The 26,188-nt window shown below is 41.9% G+C and overlaps 1 protein-coding gene across 3 annotated transcripts in view; it reads left to right on the top strand.

Annotated features, from left to right (window-relative positions):
* GAP43 (growth associated protein 43) overlaps positions 1-26,188 on the top strand; it is a 209,988-nt gene that overhangs the window by 149,992 nt on the left and 33,808 nt on the right. Inside the window, exon 4 of one of the 3 annotated variants that reach the window (XM_085621154.1) lies at positions 18,234-18,408. The exons of the other annotated variants lie outside the window; for them this stretch is intronic. Within the exon in view, the coding sequence (XP_085477280.1) occupies positions 18,234-18,274 (41 nt within the window). The 3' untranslated portion in view covers positions 18,275-18,408. Of the gene's footprint in view, positions 1-18,233; positions 18,409-26,188 lie in introns of those variants that run through there. 3 annotated transcript variants of the gene reach the window in all.

The following is a 26,188-nucleotide window of genomic DNA, read 5'->3' as shown; positions in this document are numbered from 1 at the left end:
TTTTTTGTGCAGGGAATTTTCATCCACAGTGACAAACCTCACGAGGCCATGAAATGCACACATTTTTTCACATTTTCCAATTTCACTAACTGGTGCTGAACATCAATTTAGCAGCAACTATGTCCTTAACAAAAATAGAGTTTATGATGGGACTTCAATACACGAAACAGGTATGTAATCTAGCAAAAAAAGCTATATAACAAACCCTGAATGTAAAGCATCGCTCCTTACATCACTGGTGACATCACAAAATACATCATCAAAGATTTTAATGATGGTATCACGTAAAACACACCCGATTGCATTACTTGTGAGATCACTGATAACAACACATATCAACATAGGTGATACATGTAAGAAAATAAATCTCTGCTTTTCAAGAAAACTAATTTTTTTTCAGTATTAGTCGCATTTCATTTTCAGTAAGTCAAAGGTGAGCGTGTATTTTTTTTATTTCCATTGGATTCACTCAGCTGTCATTTGGTAGCAGAGGTCGGCAGAATTATTTCTTTTAAAAATATGAAGAATCCTGGATTGATTCCAAGCTAAATGTTTCTATGAGGCGCAAAAAAACAGAAATCAACCCACCAGAACAAATGATTTTGTGTAGCACGTGTAATTTTGTGCTGTCTAGTGGAGCCCTCCGCCCACCCTTGATCTATAGCCTGACACTTCGTGTCTGCGCACACACTTCCCCCTGCATGTGCATATGAATGTGCAGGCTGCCATGTCGGTGAAGAGAAGAGACAGAGGACCCCTCAGTTGCCACCATGTAATTGTTTGCTGGATCAATATCATCTAAGGCTAGAGGTGGAGGTCTGCCTGCGTTGCCTTGGTAACCCGCCTTATTAAACGCGGTGCAAGACTGCCAAATCCCCGTGTATCAGCGAAACAGCGTTTATTAATGTGCATTGTGCGGCAGAAAACTGGAGAGCTCATTACAGGCCACGCGCACCGTGGATTGGTGGGGGCAGCAGGGGCGGAAATCACGGCTCAGGGGGGACACTGGAGCCATAGGCTGTGAACAGGACTTGTGTCGCGTCAGAAGGAGCGTCAAATTCCCTTACCTCATACATGGGCCGTATCTGGGTCCACTAAGCAATTTACAATCCCACTGCACATTTTTATTTTTCCCTATCTGGCACGAGGAATCTGATATTGGCTTTCATTCAGTCTGGTCACCTCCCTCCTAGTGGCTAAAATAATTATTGTGCGGAATGAAAGAGTGCTGGACAAGTCAGTAATGGTGTTTTTTGGCCCTCAACCAACTTAGGCCAGCCTGTCAGTAGTGTTTGTGGGGTGCAGGTCAAACAAACTTCACACGGGGCCCCAATCTGGTTCACACTCATTTAATGCAGAAGAAATGTTTTCGAGGGGGGGGGGTCTTACGAGGTAGCTCCAGCCTTTGGATCGCCTAGTCGTGCAGATGCCAAGCTGCCTTATCTTAACTGACCAAGCCAGGACTACATCTGTATTCCTTACATACATGTTCTAGGCCGGGAAACATGCAGGAGCTGGGAAAAAGAGCCCCATGCTCCCCCCGAACATAGGAGCCTGAGCCACCAGTGACGAAGCTGCAGTAGGGTAAGGGACGATATGTAGAGTTAGTGACTGGCATCAGCATCCTTTTATGATATTAGATTATGGATGTGATAGTTTAGATGGGTCACGCCCCACCCCCCCTTATATTCAAGCTCCATGTGGATGACTGAAGGTTTCTTTCTCCACTGTTGAAACCAATCCATATCCCTTCAACAAAAAAAAATAACCCTGGACAGTACCAAGCTATATACTCGTCTCTTGCTAGAAGCACTTCGAGTGCTTGTTGTGATCTGCTGAACATCTTAAATGGCTTATCCAGTAACATGACCAAGTGCTGTTAGTGTTACACCTAACAGCGGCATCTGGCGTCCCTGTTAAAGTCTTCCCTACTGACAGCTATAGCTCTCTGTTGGAGACCTCATGTTACCAATGCACCACAATATCCAAACAGAACATACAGTATAATGAGTGGGCTTCTTGTCCACCCCAGCACCCATTGGCTTCTGGCACTTATTTTAGGAGTTGTCATTACCTGGGTGGACTGTCCATAAAGCTTTATATTTCATGGATGGTTATATGGGACTTTAGGTGTTCCTCTGTGGCAATCTCTCTACTCTTGCCCATATTATTTTGCCATCCACTCACTGTCATGGTGCCCCACCCCAATTGCAGAATATGACCCCTCTCCCATTCACAGATACCGCCACTGCCTGCTACCTGGCACTGGTACCACTTGTGATTTCGGCTTTGCCAGTGCTTGTTGCTTTGCATCACAGCTTTAGCAAAGTCAATAGCGTTGTCTGGCCATTTGGAAAGAATGTATGCAAAGTGGCCATTTTGCAATGTATTTAAAAACATAAGAACATCCATTACAAGGCGGCAGCCATGCATCGGGTGCGTGCGCGATATGCAATCTTAAGAGCAAAAAGACAGTGGCAAAGCTGTTCAGTCCTCGCCTGGCATAAAATGTGTGACTTCTTGTCTTTGCCAGTGCTTGTTTAGAAATGTTTGTTTCTCAAACTCATCAAGGGGTTCTCCACTGCGCCTTGTATCTTTCAAACCCTTCATTAGAAATGCACATCATGAGCAAATCTCCTTCTTTGCCTGTGGTGTGATTTCTGGTATGGTCCAGAAGCAAGGAACCAGCTGTCTGGTGCTGTCACTTCTGTTGGTGGCCATCATAAAAGCCTCTGGTTGGTGCAGTTGCAGGATCATTGATGTGGTTTATCAGTCTCCCACTGCTCTCCTAGAATGAATGTGCTTCTGAGAAACAATGGTGGGTGTTGGGTCCAGTGCGTAATTTGAGTCAGTGGTTTCTGGTGCACCAGCACTTAATCATTAACACCTGCAATTTTCATGAGCACCAGTTAATGACACCTTCATTTATGACAGATTAAGAGATTTGCCCAGAATTACAGGATGTTGAGCCAACGCCGAGAGTCGAACTTGGTTCCCCAGCTCCGAAGTCGCCAGCTCTGACATGGGCCGATGCAGGCTGCCTCCTGACGAGAGCCCCGGCACTTATTGTTTTACAAATTAACCACTGGTTGGGTTACAGTGTGTGGTTTAAATTCAATAATTTCAGCACCTGAAACGAGAAGAGAGGGATGGTTTAGTAATTTAGTTGTACAAAGAATCTTTTATTTTTATTTTTTAAGATTCTTAAAAACAGCAAAGCCATTTCTGCACATTATTTATAGAACTGTTTTCAACCAGTCACTGAAATGTGGCAAATAATTTATATGACATTGCTCAGAGTAAGGAAATTTTACATAGTATATTGGAATGTAAATGGGGGGAGGGGAGGCGAGAATAAAGGATGCTGACCCTAGTTCTAATCCTGGAGTCGAATCATGGACACAGATGTCTGATCTTAGTGGCAAATAACCAGAATATTATCCTGTGCTCCAGTTTATCTGTCTGACAAACCTAAAAGCACGTACACACAAGCTAAATATTAGGACTATATTCTGTGAAATTCATGTAATGTACTTTAGTGCAATTGCACGAAATTTAAGGAAAATTATGCAAAATTACAGGTAATTACTTAAAATGCAAATCTGGCCGTTTTAGTGCTGAATGTGTCTTTGCGTCTATTTTGGACACAAGGACACATTTGGCACAAAAAATAGCCCCCAAAACCCAAGTGCACTCGCATTCTGGCCATTCTCTTTGTCCTGCGCCATCATTTTGCCACAAACGCAGTGGAATTAGTCAACATGGCATCATTCCAGGAATTATGCGTTATTAGCGTAATGCGAAATTCCTCAAATTACATGAATTATGCTAGAGTGATTTAAATATTGCCTGGGCTTAGATTTTATCACAGAAACCACCATTTGTTGTGCTTAGGAGTCAATGAGGGTTAATTGGTGTTTCTATTTTCTATGCATGAGCTGAAGCCCTTCAGAAAACCAGTCCCACCTACATCAACAACCACATGACCTTCTACCAACCAACCACTCTGCCACCTTCACCTTAGCCCATGTCCCACGCATCCATTGCAGCCGACGCGGTGGCCGCTCCTACCTCGCCACTGAGTTATGGAACAACCTCCCCCACCACCTGCTCACGTGCCCCTCTCTGAGGGAGTTCAGGAAGCAGCTGAAAACCTGGCTTTTCGACCGCCACCTCCCTCTGACTGAGGATCGCTCAAACCACGCAGCGCCTGGAGACCTCCCTGGGGTGACAAGCCTTACCATATAAGACCCGATGATTGATTGATTGAAGAAAATATAACAGAATTTGAGCTACGGTAAAAGATGGCTAATATGACACGTGGAAAGTTACAGATATTCCTTTCTGCCCAAACAGACTCCTTAGAGCTTTGTATGTTTGATACGATCAGAAAAATGAAATAACCTTTTTCGATCTACACACTGTAAAGGAGATGCTTGTGGTAGAGCAGATGATCATGTGGAAGCTTACAGGAAAAGGGGGAAAACATCACAGAAGTAGAAAAGATTTCAAACGGAGGTCAGCAGCTCCTTGATAGACCTGATGGGAGATATTCTATTGAGTCAGAAACTAAGAAGCCATATGAAGCATGAAACAAAACCAGGTTAAGCAACTCCTGAGAAAGCATTCTGTTGAGTCAGGGCTGTGAAATCTACTGAGTCCTCTTTAGAATTTTTAGACCTTTTGGGAAAGTGAATTTTTTTATCATCATGGCAACTGCGAGAAACTAATATTTTTTTCTTTGCAGTGAAATTATTACAAATATCAGAGATAACAGTTATGGACCAGAAATAATACAAATAAAAAGTGATCTTCAATTTTTTTTCAAATCCTTTGGACATTTTCAAATACTTTTTGCTTTTTTCCCACAAACTTTTCTCATTTACATAGTACAGTCATGGGGTGCACTAGTGCCTTATCATAAGAAATATCAGAACAAGCTAGAAAAAATCTTCAGAATCAGAAAACTCATAAGGGGTGCAAATTGCTTGTAGTAACAGTGGGTACTCGCTGTGCAGATTCGAAATGTTGCCTTCAGCGTATAGACGTACCCTACAGAAAGTACATAGAATATTATATTTTGACCTGCAAAAAGGACCAATACGCTTTCCAGTCTGCCCGTCGTTTGGGCAGCACTTGATACATTGCTAATACTATATAAGATTGTATTTCCTGTGCCCTGTCAGCACCACTCATTCTATGTGTTTGTCATGGGCTTTTATAAACTTAGATCGGATGACTTATGAGACTGAAAGGCACTTCCAAGAGCCACCTGCCACCAAAATTGCCCAATGTCTCAGACAAATCATCTGAAAAGGGACTGCTATAGGCTAGGTTTTTTCTATATTTATTAAAGGTGTCTCCTCCGCTTCAGCCTCAAGCTTATTGGAGACATTCAAATTTCTTTTTGCAAAAATATTTTTAGATACTCCCAACTCTCCCTCCTCTCTCTCAGTGGTGTATCACAAATTGATTAAGCTCCCCTGCAGAATGTGACAAGGCACCTCTGAGTCTACCATATTTCATATACATTTATTGATCTTGGCCTGATTGGGGCACCCCGAAGGGTTGGGGAGCACTGATGGGTGTGGACCACCCCTGCAACGCAGGGGCTGCAGAGTCTTGTGTTACGCCCCTGGTCTCCCTCTTCCTGTTCTAATGCTGTGAAGGCTAATTCTAAGAATGGTTGTCCACTTAAAATGTATGTCACTCTTATACTGTTTGATAATTAGGTGTTATTGACCTCTTTTCTGGATGTTAACAGATGCTAATGTCCTTTGCACAGGCTGTTAATTGCTGTTGATTGCCTGGCTATTAGTTATGAGTGGACATCTAGGAAAAGTGCTTATAATGGCAGAATACAATTGCCAATATCATGTTGGCGATGCAATTATTAGTACCCGTCTCCTTATTTGCATCCAGTACAGGGAGATAAACACACACTCTGGTTCAGTTCTTAGTTTGTAAAAAATATAAGTGACAGGGCTCTCGTCAAGAGGCCACTGCAGCTTGCACCACCTGCTGAGCCTGCCAGCTCTGTCAATGACAGTACCAACACAACTACTAACCATCACACTCATATAAGTGTGACAATTCAGACTATTCTAGGCCCACAAAACTATAAGAATGAATTGGGTGACAGATATCAGTTATTTATTAATGTATATTGAATTAATAAAAACTGTTGTTGTGCTCCTCTCTAAATTTGACAGACACGGTCACCTTGTAGCAGGCTGCCATAAGTGCCGGTGTTGACACGTAAGTGTTGGTGCCAAGCACCAGAAACCACAGGCTCAAATTAAGCCCTGCTCTGGTTCCTGCATGCTTCATGTTTTTGCTTCTCTCTCTTATCCAACATACAATGTAGACAAACAAGAGTACATAGTGACTGAATTGTAAACATTTTGATTATCGAACTCAATCACAGCATTCCATCCATAATGCTTCTTATTCTTCATATCTCCTTTCCTTCAGTGATGCCTTTTTAGATTATTGAGGATCTGCTTTTAGGAACTGAAAATTGGACCATTCACCTATTGGGTGACAAGCAATCTACATTGGTCCTCCAGAAATGGATACAGTGCTCCAAGGAGATGATTGTATGTCAGCATGCCATATGCAGAATATTGTCTGACATAACTATTTGCCCTAAGTACCATTACAAAACAGAATTGACTCATTGAATGTAGATATGCTTTTATGTAAAACAAAATTGGACATTATTCTAATAATATTTTGGTGGCATACCCAGGAGATATTTTGGAAATTGATACAGTGTATTAGACACACAAAAGGTGATGGGAGAAATGCTTGCAAATAGTCTACAGCACTGGCAGTCACTTCAGGTAGCATTCTATTCCATCGTTTATGATACACAGTGCTACTCTAGACTGAGGTGCACCTTCTTCGAATCAGTACAAAGCCAACTCCTCATGAGAACAGTTCAGTCTAAAGTCCCAGGTGAGGCCCTCTCCAGAAGGGAACTCAAGCAACCCCAGTCGGATTTTGACCTAATTAGGGTACAGTTTTGTTTTTGTATTGTGTTTTGATTTATAAAGCGCATTAAGCCAAAAGCATCTAAGCGCTAGCACAGGTATAAAACTGCCAAGATGAAAAGACCAGGACACAAGTATGAGTGAGAGAAGAGCCAGGTTTTTAGCTGCTTACGGAACACTGCATAAGAATTCTGGTAGTGTGTTCCATAATTTGGCCACTTTCACAGAAAAAGTACAACCACCCCATTTAATGTTTCAAAACCTAGGAATGATCACCTTCCTCATAGATACTGATCTGAGCTGTGGAATATACCACTTAAAAGGTGTCCTCAGGGGCATCGGTCCCTGGTGATGGAGAGCCATATAGACTATGCAAAGTGCTTTGAACATCCCTCGCTACCTAACAGGAAGCCAGTGAAGCCACAGGCTCTTTATGAGGGCCTACATCAACCGTGCTCACCACAATACGTATTTCACCATACCCATGATATCTAGCTATTAGTTATTATTGGACATGATGACCTCAAGATGGCACCTCTATGTTTCTAGTCAGCAGTATGCCAGATATCTTTGTCATCTGCAGAGCGCAAATTGGAAGAAGTGGTAACCAAGCATCTTCACCTGGTTTCCCACTTGGCCATATCAAGTGACCTTAGGCAAAACTCTCCTGTGTTTCAGTAGTCACATAGGCTAAAAACGCGTACACCTATAAATGGCTTTCAAGTTACCTTTGCTCTATCCAGGTACCAGTACATACAGACATGCATTCATATTTATATGCTAGTATGAATCTCTTTATACCAGAAATAGATGCTCATTCACATTTATTAACTGATTTACCTTTCACCTTCAATGAAAAGGCACCAATTAAGGACCTGCTCCCAGAGGTTAGAACCTATAAAGTTTGAGTCGGTAAGTAAAATATTTTATTGCCAAAAGCTGATTGTCGTAGTGGTATTATCACCCGCCAGTTGTCCATTCTTCTACTATATGACTAACAGCAGCTTGATACACTCAAATAGATGCTCTAGCCTACTCCTTCTTACACACTCTACCTCATCAGATCCATATCTACTAGTGCTGGTCTGACCACAAATAAAACAGCCTCGCTTATCCCACCACCATCGCCGATGTGACCACCATCCCTGGTGTGTCAATACGCTCACAGTACATAAAGTCAGGGTGAACCAACTCTGGGCTCCTGAACATGGCGTGGTACAAAGATCTGGCAGTCTCAGAATACTTCCTAAATGCACCCATTACAATACTATTGCCATCAAAGGAAGCTTTTTCATTGGCTAAAAAGATCTCTCAGAATCTAATAAGATTACCACAGCTGCACCCATTACTGTGTCTCTAGAAACTGAAACCGGATTCCATTATTCAGCTCAATGGGACTCATTTTATTGAGTTTTGATGGATTAGGGCCAGGGCCATCGAAATTATGCAGCAGGGTTGACTAAATTATGCTGGGTAATGAGGCACATTTTTTGATAGTATTCATTATTTTGTCATTTTCGCTCATGGTAACACCGTGTGGGCAAAGATTTCACAACATCAGTGCCAGTATAACCACCAAATACAGCAATGACCTACTGAAAGATGACCAGTAAACCTTTGTAAGGGGCCTTCCTTAGTGCTGGAACTCGTTGCCAGGTTTTTAGTAACTTTTAATCCGCTTAAACTAGGAGAAAAATCTGCAGATTATGCAGTTGACAGATTATGACACATGACAGATTATATGTCAAATGTGGCAAATTCATAATTATGCAGAAAACACATGATTCCATAATTGCAGTGGCTAATGTTTGAGTCTGCAAAACAAATATTATGGTTGAATAGATCCACCAGACTTCATACCTTTACCCTCAGGTTGCACTCACTGATTCCTGAAGTGGCTGTATTAACTCACTGGAGCATTTTAGTGTCTTCATGGTCCAATTCTGGACTGGCTTCAGCCCGCAGACCGTTTACAACATTTGTGACTAATTTTTTGTCATTATAGTGCCTAGAAAGCACATATTACTCCATGTGTTACATCCTATTTTAAATAGTGCACTTACTTACCAGAAGGAGATTGTAACTGTGTGATTCTACAAGGTTGCATTTCGTTGGGATGCACCTGTGAAGGAACAGTGTAATTCTCACAACTAGTTGCATTTTGTAGTTTCTTCCAGAAAACAATTCAATAAAACAAATGGCAAAATCATCAGAAATTCTGCAGGGCGACCGGATGACAACAACTAAATGCATTCTGGGAGTTGTAGCCTTTCATTTCTTCAAATGAACCAATTGGAGTAAGGCGCCAAATTTAACATTACTATTAAAAAGAAAGCCTGAGCTGGAATCTTGGGGCCCCTGTTACATGGAACCATCTTTTAACCTTTATACTGGGGGGAATACATTTTCAGCAATTTGATTTCATCACACAGTACTGTTATCTGTAAATATATGATGTCAACACCCACAGCCCTGAATTGTGATCACATACGATTGGTAACTAACACAATCTGCTAAAAGATTATTTTTCAGGAGGGCACTTTTTAACCATTTTGAACATCATTTGGTATAGGATTTTTTTCTTTTCATATTAGGTTAGAAAATATGTTGTCACTAATAATCCTCATTTCCAAATCCAATGGGCTTCATTTCAGTCTTCTCATAAATATATTTAGGTTATGGATGTAGAAGTATGTCTTTGTAAGCAGCTTTACTATTCTAACCAGAATGTTATCACATATTCATGTATCTCTATGCTAAGAGCATAACCCTATGTTGACTTATCTATTAATTTTGTAGAATCAAAGCGTGTTACTCTCTTAATAGCAAACATCATTTAGAATTCATTTCTATGTGTTTGAAAACAAGCTGCATTCACCTCTGTGTATCATGCAGGCCACAGGGTTCAATCCTGACAGCATCTCTAAACTGCCAGGTCATTGTCATTTTGTCATTGTGTCATCTCATATAATACCTTTTATTAAAGCAGCAATACACTTTTCAGCTTGTGTTGTGTGCTACATAAAACATCATAGAATTTGTTGCTGGTGTCAGGCAGCATAAAGTTGATCTTCTTGCTGGGAATGATTTATGTCTCAATTATACGAAATCTCTCCCTGACCACTGAGCAGTACATGTATCTTCAGATTTGCAAAGAAGCCGAAATAGGACGCAATTTGAGGCGCATTGTAATCCAAATGCAATTGCTCACGAATTTTATTGCATTAGTGACTTTTATAGACTGTTGAAACTTATTAAAACCAGCTTGGAATATCTCTAGTGAGTCCATCACACCTACCCAATTAGAAAAGAATTAATCTGTATCGTATAAAATACTACTTACCTGTGTTGATATTTCAGGAACTCCTCATCCATATTACCTTGAAATGTTTAGCATGTTTAGGGGCCATGAATAAACCTATAGCCCTTCCCACAATCTGCCACACATGTTGTCTTTAAAAGTGATGTTGTTTTGTGATGTACGCACATGGTGTTGCCAATAGTTCTGTCATTTTTTGTTCAAACATTTAACATGAAACAGTACTGAATTTCAGGCTGCTATTGGTCATAATCATGGATTGTTCTGGATGACAAATATTCTATTCTAGTTTGTTAAAATTGTGTCTTGGGTGATCCTGCTGCTTTTGAAAAGCCCAGCGTTTAATGTGGTTTCAAAGGCTCCAGAGGTTTCCTTTAATTGGTTCTGGCTTCAGGACTGAAGACAGCGATAGCACACACCTTCTGTCATGACCACTCATTCCGTACAATCCTAATAGTGTCGCGCAACCTCAAACTCACAATTAGCAACGATTTATTCTATGGTATTCCCAGTACCCTTTGAAAATAGTGGTCTTTTGTAATTTAGCTCATCTGATGTCCCCCACAATAAAGCACTCACATTTGAAAAATAATATCTTCTGCTCCTGTCCCCGAGCAATGAACTTTCTAGCCATCAGAATAAGAATGGTGTACAAATACATATTTCAAATAATCTTCAAAGACAGCAGAGGCAGTAGACCAATTCTAACTTATTCAGTGATGATACATGTGGTCATTGAAGCCGCTTAACCTTCTGTCTTGTTCCTCCAGTGCATTATCTCTGGTGTTAAGTGTTTACATGTTACCTCTTCATCTATGCAATAATAGGTCGCAAAAAATACAGCGGGACACCCACTTGCAAACAATGCTTAGATAAGGTGTTGAGCGATCTACTGATTCTGGGAGTACTTTTCAAATTGTAGAAGGATTCACTTTTTTTCAGGAAATTTGCTGTATGAAGTAGGGAGAGGTGCCAAAAGGATCCTAGCCCTTGTGGGGACGCACACAGACGAATCCTTAACTTTAGAGTGTTGAATACTATTTGAGCTTTGGAAGTCTGGATGACAACATACAGGGTGCCTGCAGCTGCATCTAGTGTCATGGCCCCAAAGAGAGAGTTGAGTGCACCCTCAGTCAGTGGCCAGATAGGCGATGCCCATGATACCACGGCTCGTGTAGCAGATAAGGTACTGGAGCGGTCCCAGAGTGCTACTTGTTAGAGACCCTCTTGGAACTTGCTGTTCCTCATAGTGACAAATGGCAGCATTCCCGCCGGCTACAAGTATTCAACCGCACAAATAGCCTTTTTGGCGGTAGAAAGCAGTATGTCGCCAGCGCTGTCAGGTGTTTGATGGGTGCTAAATAGCCCGTTATAGCCCGTGAAATCCTGCCTGGCAACGTCTCTGGGAAAGCAATTTGTACCCCGTCAGCATGGCTGTGAACGCACCGGTTGCAGTCGTAACGGGGTTAACACTTGGAATTCTCACAGAGAGATTGAAATAAAGCAAAACAGCCAAGAAAGACAGTGGATCCTTTTATTTGTTTCCTTCTGGGCAGAGGGAGCCTCCTCAGCCACTCACGGGGGGTTTCTAGAAGAAAGTAAATGTTATCAGCAACGCTATAATGTCCCGCAAACCAACCATTCTCTCTGAGATATGACGTAGTAGAAAAATACTGAGATCTTCCCTGCCACACAGTTCCGTTTGTGGTGTGTACTACATACAGGGTCTCTTGCTGTTGTTGCTGTTGTTATTATCAAAACAGCATCTTTAATATTGACAATAATAATAATACTAATAATACCAACACTATTATATTGATAATAACTTCACTAATATAATTATAGTAATAACAATAATATTAATAGTTATAATACGAGCAATAGCAGTGATAATAATAATAACAGCAATAACAATACGAAAAACAATAATAGTTATAATACTAAACATTGCAATGATGATAATAATAATAATAATAATAATAATAATAATAATAATAATAATAATACCACCACTGTTATAATATTAATAACTTCACTGATATAATGATAGGAATAGCAATGTTAATATAAATAATAGCAATAATAACAGTTATAATAATAACAATAGCAGTGATGCTAATAATAATAATAATAATAATAGCAATAATAATGCAGAAAACTACAAAAACAATCATAATAATTAATAATATTAAGTGCAATGGATACATGAGATCTTGTTTGCAGTTGTTTAAAAGCACTGGCTCCTCAGAAGGTGATCTCTGCATGTTTCAAGTGAGCTCTCATCTTCAGAGATCCCTAAACATACTGTGGCACAACAAGCATTTTATTTATCGAATGATAAGATTGATACTCAGGTAACAGTAGATGAGTCCCTAGGTATAGATCTAGAATACCAACCCTGCTGTGCCCAAGTTTATATGTATCTGATAAAAAGGGTATCTCTACTGCTATGGAAAGACCATTTTCGGTGCTTGAAATGGAAACTATTGCAAAAAGAACTATTGATGGACAGAATGTAGAACAATGTCATACATTCACCCCAGTACAGAGATCCATCGTTTTTTTGCTCACCATGCCATTCCAGTTTGGACCCAGCCATATGCAAATCAGTCCTGACCCTGTGCCCAATGGGAACAGTCCAGCCCAAACTGCCAGGCCAGGTCCACCCTGGACTGGAAACAAGCATCCTAGGACCGGTTTCGGGGTTTCACCCCTGTTCAGCCAGGATAGCTTGATTCCAGTGGCATGGAGAGCACGGGACTCACGTCTGAGCATACCCGTCCCACTCCGGGTGCAATTGCAAAAAGAACTATTGATGGACAGAAGGTTTTAATTTGTTCTGCATTCCGTCCATCAATTGTGTGTCTTTTGCTTTCTCGCCCTAAGTGCGCCAGGTATGCCCAGATGTGGGTCTTGGGCTCACTGTGCCACTGGAAACAAGCTATCCTGGCTGAAGAGGGGTGAAACCCTGAAAACGGTCCTAGGATGCTTGTTTCCAGTCCAGGGAGGACCTGGCTTGGCAGTTCGGGCTGGACTGTTCCCATGAGGCACAGGGTCAAGACTGATTTGCATATGGCCAGGCCTAAACTGGGGTGGTATGGTGAGCAAAAGAATGATGGATTTAACTCAGATCTCTTGACTGGGGGTGAATGTTTTGATTTGTTCTGCATTCTGTCCATCAATTGTGTGTCTTTTGCTTTCTCGCCCTAAGTGCGCCAGGTATGCCCAGACGTGGGTCCTGGGCTCACTGTGCCACTGGAATCAAGCTATCCTTGCTGACGAGGGGTGAAACCCCGAAACCGGTCCTAGGATGCTTGATCCGGACCTGGCTTGTCGGTTCGGGCTGGACTGTTCCTATGAGGCACAGGGTCAAGACTGATTTGCATAAGGCCAGGTCTAAACTGGGGTGGCAGGGTGAGCAAAAGAATGATGGATTTAAACCAGATCTCTTGACTGGGGGTGAATGTTTTGATTTGTTCTGTATTCCGTCCATCAATTGTGTGTCTTTTGAAATGGAAACTAAGCTTTGGCAACAACCAATAAGTCGCACCTTAACTGTAAGCAGTTGGTTTTCCAATACTTAAAGCATTGTTAAAATAAAGTAGAATAAAAAAGTCCAAATAATGGAGGAACTGAACATTAAATATTTTCAATCTTTAGAAAGAGCATACTTGACTTTTTAATACTTTACACGCAGGAAACTGGCTGTATAGCAGGAAACGTGGCTAGTTGTAGCAACTTAAAAGAACATAGCAGCCCACTGAGGGGTGAATAAGCAAGCATTAGAATTTAAAGTAAAGGTTGCCAGGGCCTACCTTACATTTCACACGACTTGACAAATGCTCCGACCATTTGGTTGATCTGCAGCAGCCAGGCGAGCAGATTTGCAACCGTCTACCCCTCTCCAACATCATAAATGCTGCTTTTGTGAATGAATGACTCAGCCTTCATGCAGCATGAGGAACATCGGAGATAAAAACCAACCTGATAAAGTCTTATCTTTAGTGAAACAAGGTAAAAATATACCTGCCGTTGTGCTTCTGCAAACGCACTAGTGAGAGGACAACATGGAGAGCACAGGGGACAGTGAAGTGAAAGGGTGAAGTAGCACAACGGGGAGAGAGAGAACAAAATATGCACTCCCATGGTGTGCTAAAAGAAAAAAGAAAAAAAAGAGGGTTCCCGGATTAAGCCATCCAGTCTAAAGGATGATAAAGAGGCTATGTTCCAGAAAGGAGACAAATGAAAGAAGAGGAAGAAAAGCCCTCAATTAAGAAGTAAGCAAATGAGATTGAAAAGAAACCCAGAAAATGGTAATCAATATACTGATCGGCGGCCAACTCCAAGCATTGCTACTGTACACAATAGGTCTTTGAAACATAAGTGATCCCTAAATAGAAGTGCACATACTCACCAGTGAGATGTGTAAAACAGAGGGGCACATTACGATGGCTGTCGGACGAGTATCCAACCACCATCACTGCGGGACTGAGACTGGCCAACAAGTAGTCGGCCGTCCCACCCGTCATATTTTGATAAGACCACCATGTAGGTGGTAGCAAACTACATTTTTCCACTGTGGCTTGTGCTACTGCCCGGAAAAGGGCCGCAGCACAAACCACAGTCGAAAAAGACAATTTACACACATCGATGCACATGTGCCAAGCACTATGTGGTGCCTAGCACACGTGCATAGATGTGTGGGGGACACCACATGTGTCCCCTTGTCCACTTAGAAGTGGCCCACAGGGGACTGGGGCCCTTCTTGGGGCCCTCAAAGTCCATTTCCGTCTGCCTATTCATGGCGGTCCCAAAAGGCTTTTGGAAAGGGACATTATGACGGGGCAAAGTGGTTTCAGTTGTATCCTTCTTTAACCAGTTCATCTTCCCTGTTTGTTCCCACCGGACGTTTTCATGCAGCCTCAGAACCCCTTATGTACCAGAATATCTCTCTTCATTCAGAAAAGCTCATACAAACAGCAAGGAATCTTTCAGACATGAGCACAGATACAAAACAAGTGACTCTTTCAATGATCTCTGTGGGAGAACTAACAAACTTAGGCCACATTTTACAATGATGGCTCCTCCAGTAGGAGATCACCCTGTGTGAGAAATCCCTACACTGTAAACATTTATTGGGAGCATTCTCATATTTTGGAACCCGTAGCCAGTTCCTGATGAAAGTGTTTACTTAGTACCATGTAGTACAGTGGAGAGCTGTGGTGCAGCGGCCAGGGCAGCTGACTTCGATCCCCGGCTCCGGAGGCAGCTCAGCTCAGCACCATGTGACTCTGGGCAATAGCTCACTTAATTTCCATGACGGCCCCCAGCGCCTTGAGACTCGTAAGGGTGAGTAGCTTCCGCTTTACAAATACGTATTTACAGTACATTTATGTAATAAGAAATATTTCCTAGGATATTTTCGGCACCATTCGACTGTGCATTCAAATTCCTTTTAACACCTTCTAATAACTGTTTGTTAATATGATCATGAGGGTTGATTTGGCATTTCCAGACCATTCAATTACCATTTCAAACCATGAGCAATAATTCAATGCCTGCTAGTCCATTTAAGAGCAGGGGAAGGTTATTTCTAAACGTAGGCACCTCTTTTATTCCTATTTTATTCCAGTTTTTGTTCAAAAGAATAGACTAAGATATAAAAGCCTTAAAGGCAACCAGCAGATAGTCTGAAACTTTTTTCTGAATCAATTAAGCACTTAACTGGTCGAAATACAAGTAACTAGTTGTCGGGTAAACATAAACGCCCATACAAGGGAGGTATTTCTTGTAATACCCATTCATGACGTGAAGCCTGGTGAAACAGCTAGATGTTAATAGTGCTATGTAATTTATGAATACATAAACCATTTTTAAGAAATAGAAATGTCTTGAGTCGCGCTGTTAAGCACACTTTTACCCTCATTTTCGCCTTACAGGTACCTTAATGCCATGCTGGAGCAGTAGCAATCCAGCACGAATAACTACAGCCTAACCTGTACTTTGTTTTGTCTGTGCTTCGTAAAGTGCTGACACTCAACATGGGTATGAGCAGAGTTAGACTGATCCCATCGGGGCGGCTGTCGGAATCGTGATCCTGAATGCAGACTGTGCCTGCTCAGACACCTCCATCGGAGAGGAACTGGTGAAAGAAGGATACAATGGAAGCCACTTTGCACCATTAGCCACAAGAACCAGTCCCAGCATGAAACTTGAATAGCTTAGAATTTAAGTAATAGGTTATTCTATTTCCAAACACCCATATGGCAGCCACTGGACTCAAGAGAAATCCTTGGTTCCACTGGAACGTCCATATTAGCATATATACCTGTGACAAACTGGGGTTGGGGTGGCATTAACCTTCCTTGGGGAGGAAGCTCTGAAAATGTGCAACAGGTGTACATAGTATGACAAAAAGCAATAGACAATGTTGTGGGGTATTGTTAATCATGTTAATTTGTCTATTATGAATGCAATACATTCTTTCTGTTACAACTAATTTAGCCTGGTGGATATTCCAGTTTGCAAATGACTTTCACTGGGTCAAGTTACTGGCAGAAATGGTTTAGAGAATAGAAGAACTTCCTTGGAAATATCACTGACCCTAGTTGTATCTTTGAACTGGCTACTGGTGTCTTGTGATATCCGATACCATTATATATATTTTTCCAGTGTAGATTGATTCTTATTTGCATCAAATAGCATATACCACGATTCAATTCAGCAGAAACCATGGGCCATATTTGTGAAGCCACGCAAAGCTACTTTTCTTTTACAAGACCTTGTAAACCGAGAATGCACCAACAAATTACATCGAGGAGAGGCGTAATGAGGAGAAATATTTGTATTTCTCCTCGTTACTTCCTCTTTCTATGTGTGCTGCGTTCAGCAGCAGACATAAAAAGATGAAAAGTCCCTCAGGATTGTTTTTTTGCAGGAAGGTGCCCCACCCTGCAAAAAACCATCCTACCTATAACATAGGCACCCTTGCATCATAATGCAAGGATGCCTGCATTGGCGCTGGGCTGCCTAAACGGCACCAGCGCAAGAGAAAAGGGCAGGAATGCACTGTGTTGCCTTAAATATGGCAAATTCTTGCCCTTTTCCTGTGATGCAGGGCAGCACAGCTAGGTGACTTGCTGCACTGCCCTGCACCACAAATCTCATAAATCTGCCCCCATGTTCATTTGGTCCTGTGAAACTTGCAATAGAAGGGCCCGCCCACATAACCGCAACTCAGCACACCTTCAACAAGGAATGTGCCACTTACTGGCTGCACAGGCGGCCAGCTTTATGAGCTCCCTTCTGTAGAGGTCTGAGGTCCCTGCCAAAAACCTTCATTTTGTTTTATAGGAGTTAGTGCACAGATGTGACAAGACTATTAGAGTAACATCTGCACGGTCTGGCACAAATAACCCTAGGGCTGCAGCACACGCCTTCTGCAAACTCGCTAGTGGCAGTAACAGAAATGCAGGTGGAGTGGGAGGATAGGTGATGGAGCCTCCAAGCCCCAGTCAGACACTCCAGCTGGAAGTAACCAGTCGTGCATGTTTGGTGGGCTTCATTAACGTCCTAGTCACTAATGGGTGGTCAAGTCAAGAGGGCATCATGGTTGATATCACTGGTGATTCAAAAGGGATGAGTTAAGGTCCCAGGAGTTGTCGTGGATGGTACCACCGGAGTAGAAAAGGTGCGACGTCACCAGAGATGCTCCAAAGAATGTTGACAGAAAGTGCTCAATAGCACATAAATGTGCAAGACACTTAGTACAAGAGAGACAGCAGTGTGATAAATAAATAAATTGCCATAATTTGCCACAGTGTTCTCCTATAATCACAATAAGTGCTATTTATGCTCAATGATAAAATGTAGGTATTGTATAGTGATATAAAATATGTTTTTACATTCTGTCTCTTCAGTTTCAGGCAGATTTTCGCAGCTGTTTTCGCGCAAAAAGTAGGCACTTGAAGGCAAAACCGTAAGTGTTCGAGAGAGAGAGACCCATTGTAGAAGTCACCAGCCATGAAGAGCAGACTAGGACCCCCCAAGCAGGCTAGGCCCATTACGATCGAAATAAAATCCCCTGACAGCTGAGCCCGTGCCGGTGTGCGTCTTTCTTGTGTGACCTCGGAATGATTAAAGTGCCTCTGAGAGGGATGGCAGAGGCAGTTGGGTGTTTCCTGCCAGGAGAAGGCGGGTGACCTCTGTTCATTCACAAGACACAGCAGGAAACTCCTCTGTATGTTCCTCTTTAATCTTTTAATCGTTACCTTTCTCTTTTTCGGTCTCACACTTTGGCTTCTCGTGCACTTATTTCTGCGCTTCTGTGCCCCTTTCAGCCCTCCATTCATGACACCCAGCCACGAGAGGTGCCAGGATTGACAATATAAATTATGGAATTTAAAATAGAATTTTGCCAGCTGTTACGTTTTCCAGTACACTAATAAAAGGACATTTTGGAACTTTTTTCAGTTATTTTACATCACCACCAGGTGGCCTCCTAAGGCTGCTGCCCAACTTTGTCCAATTAATGCAGCGGCCCTTCCCCTCTCCCTTCTTGTTCGATCCATACTCAGTTCCTCTATCCATCTTTTTTAGGTCTTGCCTAGCGTTTCAGCGCGAATGCGCTGTCATCGCTTTGCGAGGCATGCAGTATATACTGTAGTGTGGAAGCTTCGTGGAAGCTCTGCCCACTCTCTGCCCATTGGCTTTTGTCTTAAATACTGCCTTCCGATTGGTTTGAGGCTTGTTAGTTCCTCCTCATTCATCATGTATATCCTTCCACGGCTATTGGCCCCTTTACTCCTGACCCTATTTTCTCTTTGGTCTCGCCTAGCGTTGCAGTGCGAATGCGCTGCAATCACTTTGCGAGACATGCAGTATATGCTGTAGTGTGGAAGCTTCGTGGAAGCTCAGCCCACTCTGTGCCCATAGGCTTTTGTCTTAAATGCTGCCTTCCGATTGGTTTAAGGCTTGTTAGTCCCTCCTCATTCATCATTTGTATCCTTCCACGGCTATTGGCCCCTTTACTCCTAACACTATTTTCTTCCCTGTCTCCCCACCCCACCGCCCCCTCCCTCAGTCTGTGACTTCTCGCCCTCCCCCCCTCCTGTTTGTTTTTTCTTGCCTGCCAGCACTTCCGTTTTCATCTTTATTATTGCCACCTTGAAATATGCGAGTTCAAGATGCGTGCTGTACAAAAACTTCTCATGTTTAATGAACTAGATTTTAATGTTACTCTAAATATAATAAGACTCTAGGCAACATTCGGGGTACGCATGGCAACTGACGCCTCTTTGTTCACAAATGGCATTGTTGTCGGGCGGGAGAAGCGGCAGTGTTTTAACTCAAGCTTAAATCTAGCACTTTTAATAACTTCCTCTCAATTCAGGGCTATAATCTTGTGTACTGAGGTGACGCGCTAAAGAAATGCACTTTTTTGAATTCTGAAGAGACATTATTACACATTTACATCATGTTTACTGTATGATTAACATGGCGATCATTTTCATGGCTCGCCCACTGGCTCGTATACGCTTGGCTCGTCTCTGGCTGGCTCTACCTGTTAATTAATATTTTGGCTCGCGCACCTCTAACAAAGAGAGACTAATGGATACATGAGAGTGAGCCCGGTAGATGGTAGAGAAATAGACTGGTGCAGTCAAACAGACAAAGTCAGTCGCCATTGCCTCACGTCAGAATCATCACTTTCAATAACCTGGAAATCTGCCGGCAACTCCTGCATGCCCCAACCTCATCCCCCTCACCTATTCTTAGCAGAAGCGGCGGATTCTGAGCTGTGCCCTGCTGGTGCAGAGGAGCACGGCAGAGTCTGTAGAAGCGCTAGGATCCCTAGCCTCTCCGTGCGGGCACCTAAGCCTTCCGGGTGCCTTCACACTCAGGATAAATTAATACATTTTGTTCTGTGCTTTAGTCACCCCTCTGTGAGCACTGTCTGGTAGATGAAGCTCTGTGTTAATAAACACATTCAGAGAGGTGGTTGTGTACAAACAAACAACAGCCACAATACCGTACGTTTTGAACGTGTAGTTAAGAACCTCATTGGCTGATCATTCCATGGCACCACCAAAATTACATTTGGACACATTTGCTCAACTGTAAAACACTCCCTTCTATGGGTCATTTAACAACTCGGGGCTTTGGGGTTAGTTAACCTACTTTGGATGCTGTGTATAAGAGTAAATACAAAAATTAATGCAATGAAACTAAGCAACCAGTACTGTCTAAAACACTCCGAAAACTGACACGCATTCTGACATTTTGTTTAGTTAATTTTGATTTTCTCATAGATGCGAAATCTGCACACTTTTAACTAATAGCACCGGGCGACCTTTGACAACAAGGCAATGAACACATTTTCATGTACCCCCGAAGCTCCCCCACCCTCTGCCCCCTTGGCAAACTTCATTGCCTCCCAGTGTTTGGGGGATATCCAAGACGCAGGAGAGTGAGTCAAATAGTCTTGAAAATGAAAGAGAAGCCGGGATTCAGATTCACATGCTCCGATCCCGATTGCGTTGATTAGTCTGTAAGCACTACTTTTATTAATGAGTTTCGCTTTAGTAAAGCACCACGGTGTGTATGTGTGGCGACACTTCAGCCATGAGGTACGTGCCAAGCAATTGTTGACACAATCCACACTTTGCGTCTTTTACAATATATTTATGACGAAGTGCAGGACCTTTTCAAGGGATTTTGCACACTACATACTTTCACTCCAAAAATAAAATGTGTAGGTAAAAAACATTGCCATTTACAGTGTCAATAGCTCTAACTCACTAATGCAAGACCTATTTGCATTGCAAATGCTTGTTTAAAGTTCAGTTTACAACCCATCCCTTAACTCTCATTGTAGTTCGTTCTACTGGGCATATCCACTCAAGGCTTCAATTTGGATTTCGTATACTGTTTTTGGGGTATCTATAATAGGCATCGGCGAAATATAAATTATGCTGCCTTAATTCATGTAATTTCGCGTTGTGCTTGTTATGCGAAACTCCCAATAATTAGGACATTATGCCACTTTGCGTAATTATGTTCCATTGGAGTAAAAAACGATCCCTGAAACGTACCATTCATGTTAAAATTTATTGCGAACACACGCAAACAACGTAAACAACAGAACGTGAGCAGTCATTTGTGTTTTGTTTGAATGTATCATCACAGATTTGTATTTCACATATTTATGCATAATTTTGCTGAAATTTCACATAATTATGTGAAGAAAATTCCATGAATTTTGCACACTCCTAACTATTTGTCCTCTCCCCACTTATAGTCCTTTATTCCTGTTTACTGTTCTCCCTTGCCTGTACTCTGCTTTTCTGCTTGCACTTGCGTTATCTCCCCTTTGCCACAGTGTCCCTTCATGCTTCTGTGACTTCTATATTGATCCTCCCTTCATGCTTCTGTACCTTTACCTTTACATCACACTACATCACCCGCCTGCCCCATCTCATTTCATAGTTGACAAAAAGCTGCCTTTTTTCTTCTTTTAAACCCCTCATCTGTTTTGAGATGCTAACTCATCTATGCTTTTTTGCACAGTTTCTTGACCTCTTAAAGCGCTTTGTTCCAAGCACTATATCATTTCAAACAAAAGATGAAATAAATTACTGGGAAATTGAATAGACTTTAAGGAGTCATTACAATGTTGGTTGGAAAGGCCCGGACCGACATTCGTATTCTCTTCGACTGTGTCTGAACCCTACCGACCGACTCAGCCGGTTTGCAATCTGCCCGACCCATTACATGTTCTCTATCAGATTGTAAACTGTGTGGTCATCCGAATCGGTTCCGACTGGCTCTTGAAGAATTTGTGTCAGTCGGAACCACATCGAACATCTCTATGGACAGCGTTTACGACCTCGCGATTAAGATGCCGATTTCAAACAGCCTTTCTGAGTCGGAAACTGACTTTGGGGGACCCTAGCAGGGCCCCCTTCATCCTTAGGCCTCTGGTTGGGGGCTGCGGGGGTACATAAGGGACCCTCCAGTTAAACCCTGCATTATGTGACTGGCACAATGAGGTGCCTGCGACAGGGTGCCGTTTTTTCCCGCACACCCCCCATTTCTCCATAGGAGCCTGTGTTACAGTGTTCGGTCACATCATAATCGTTGGGTGGAACCGCCAACCATGAGTCGGTCTGTCCCGAATCCGAGACGGTGTCTGGCAGAAAGTTTCCGCACGACATCATAATCAGCCCCAAAATAAGAGGCTTTGTTGGTAAGTAGTAATCCACCTAGATTCTCAGGCGTTTGGCTGTGATTGGTCCTAGAAGGTCTAGTACAGCCCTCTTCTCAGAATGCCAATACTAGAGACTTTAGGTTCAATTGCAAATCACATATCAGGCACACCTGCTAATTTTCCCAGGCATTCTGTTATGTGCCATATTTAATCTTTCCAGTTGAGTGCTCTTAGAACAGGGTGAGGGTGCCACACAGACTTTCAATAATGCTTGTGGTGCAGTGTCAGGGTAAGGTGCTGTATGTTATTTCTTAAGTCAGTTTTGCTTCCATACCACCTAGAAAAGACAGTGCAAGTCCAGGGGGCGGAGACAATCCAATTATATATGATTCATCATTGTAGGTGCAACATGTTAGCGATCAAACCACACCTATGAAATGTCTGGCTTGCAGGGCACTGGCACGAATATCATGGTGTGCCAGCTTCTACATATGAGAGTTTGTACATTTGAATTGACAGGAAGAGGGAATCAGATGTTGGAGTACATTGTTTTAGAAATTGTTTATTTAGAAATCTATCTTCTGGTGGCTCTTCTTCATCGCTGTTGGGTCTTCAACAACTGTAGATAAACATGTGTGTCAGCTGCATGCGGGCACATGAGTGCGCCCACCTGAAAAAGCACACCACTCCCAGCGTCTGACTGAATAGGTAAGATGTGAGGATGTAACCCAGGATATGCAGAAAGACATGGAAAGCAGCACTCAGCCCCTCCCCCCACCTCCACCCTGATCATTGGAACTGGTTGGGTCAGAATCAAGGGCCATCAAAGCTGCAGCAGAAACGATTTTGTAATTATTTGGTTACAACAGGCAAATATATTTTGACATATAATACAATCAAATAAAAATCTTCGACATATTTACGTGTGTTCCATATTTTATTTATATGAATAATTTATTTAATTTTGTATTATAGTTATAATTATACAACCCTTATGCATACAAAAAGTTCATTATACACTTTTAAGGTTTCCTTCTTAATCTTTACACTGTATGCACATTAAGGCTCCTTGTATATATCTTGATGATATTTAGGTAGTATGAACCTAGCCGAAAGATAGAGGAGTGCCGTGAAGGGTCCTGTTAATTTAGATTTTAGTAAAATAAATAGTTGGCAAGCAGGTAAATGTTGTCCATCTTCAATATTCATTTGCACCTGATCGCATTGTTAAACCTGACCGTGAAATGACCTTACATGTCGAGGACTATAGGCATAATGCTGACTTCAACTCTCACTGGACCATCAACTATTGCCAAATACCTAAACAGAGATTATGTTTGTCTTAAACGTGAAAAGGAAATCAAAAGTTCTCAAATGTTTTACCTTTTTGGAAAGTGACTAATTAGTACTCATTAGTTCCGCTCAAAGCCAGGCTTTTTGTAAAGAAGTCTTCATGTAAGGGATACGCATGATTCTGAATACCTTTCTGAAAGGATCTTTCATGGAAATTTTAACTTTTAGTAATTGTTTCCTTCAATACACCATGCAAACTCATGTGCATTATCCTTGCAGTCCAGTCGAGTCGTCCGCCATATGCCGCACTACAACCAAGAGGACTCCTGCACAGCACTCACAACCCCTTGAATATTGTTCAATTGGGGCTAATACAACAAAGCATAACAAGCAGATATCACACTATTAAAACTTGGCACAGAATCCAAATTAATCGATCTAGCCCTTTGGGTGATGCTTTATGGTAGTCCCTGATGTATGATGCAAATTCTAACTACAATAAATACTGATGGTCGTCCCTGGAAAACAAAACAATACAATGGATTTATGAGACTTAAATCTTTCACACCCAACTTTTGTCGGACGAGCAACAAAGTAGCTAAAGTTCATTCCCTCATGGATGACAAGAATACATTCTTGGCTCTGACACATGCAAGGATGGTAATACAAACATATGTCACCCTGCAAACAGCAACATATCACTCCATAACTTATCCAGCGTATTTAAAGAAAAAACTATTGGCCATTCGCTTAGGCGTACTGCCATCCTCAGCAGATAAACCGGTTTGGAGATATAAAGGATCAAAATCATGCAGGCTATGTGGCGCTTTAAAGGAAGATATTATATACCTGATCTGCATAGGTTCTGCACGAAAGGGAGCCCGTCTTGTAGTTCCTGACATTGCATGATAAAATATTTAAACAGACCACTATAGGCATAGCACAGTGAACTAGTACAGTGCCAACGAACTAGATGACAATGAAATACAGTCTAAAATCTTTTTTAATCCAGGTTTGCAGTTCTTTGCACAAATTGAATTAATATAATAAATGGATATGCGTATGCACAATAACACTTTAATTACTTTTCATCAGTTGAGAGACGATAAACATTGCAAAGCATTTATATAAAGAATTATGAATTCTTAGCATTTTAAAAGTGTCTAAGTAGTTCTAGTTCTGAGAGTTGATGCCTATTATGTAGTATTCATGTTCAATCAGAAATAATGTAATAAGGATATATATCTGCCCAACAACACTATAAATGGTTAAAGCAATGATTTAGTACAATACAAATATAATTAACCATCTATTACAGTATGATTTTATATTTTCATCTGATGATTGTCAACCATTTTACTATTAAATCAATAATTGAAGTGGTAATTAAATTTACTTGGAAATTGGCAAAACGATGTTTTGCTTTGAATTTTAATATTTTCTTTTAACATGTATAATTTGAAAATATTGTGAGCACTTTTTATTAACTTGCAACAATACATAGAAAATAGAAATTAATGGACATTTTTACTTTTAGGAATTGTTTCCTTCAATACACCATGAAAACTCATGTACATTATCCTTGCAGTATAGTCCGCCATCTGCCGCACTATAACTAAGAGGCGTCCTGTAAAGCACTCCCAACCTCTTGAATATGTTATTGCTAAATATTTTGGTACATGGTCTTAGCAAGGGCAGAACACCTCACCTGAGTAGCTGTTAAGGTAAATGTCTGCAGTGTGTTTTAGCTTAGGGAAACAGCCTAAACATTAGCCAAGAAAACCATCACTTATCTATTCACCAAGTGGCTTAGCCACAAAATTACTGCTTGCCTACTAGCCATGTGCCTAAGCAACTAGCCCCTAGCATTCCATTCACTTATTTTAACACACACACATGGGAAAGAGCCAGAACACTGCGCTCTGAACCATGCGTGTTCTGACTATGCACGGTCTACTATGCTTGCCTTAACTGCGCATATGCCGTAACCATGCATATGCGTGGTTAAGGCAGTGCGCAGTCTATCTGCTGCAGGGACGGAAGACAGTGAAGACGGAAAGAAGCAGGAAGACGTGGTGATGTGAGTGGGGCTGGGGGGGTCAGGTAGGTTTTAGGGCAATGGAAGAGGTTGGGTTAGTTTAAGGGACAGCGCAATCGTTCAAGAGTATTTTCAAGAAACCGCAGAGGAATAACTAAGTGGTGATTCCTAAACATTTCTGATTTAAGGAAGGATTTTTAGAAGGAGGGGCAACATGGCCCATTTTAGGAACTTGAAGGAACATTCCATGAAGTACAGGAGCATTTGCCGTTCTTGACCGTAATGGAAGGCAGGGCCGGACTGGCTACCGGGCATTTTGGTGTGCTGCCAAGCTG

Source organism: Triturus cristatus, chromosome 8, assembly GCF_964204655.1.
Source record: "Triturus cristatus chromosome 8, aTriCri1.1, whole genome shotgun sequence".
Classification (NCBI taxonomy): Eukaryota; Metazoa; Chordata; class Amphibia; order Caudata; family Salamandridae; genus Triturus; species Triturus cristatus.
Note: the sequence above shows the minus strand (reverse complement) of the source record. Positions and strands in the feature narration are given on the sequence as shown.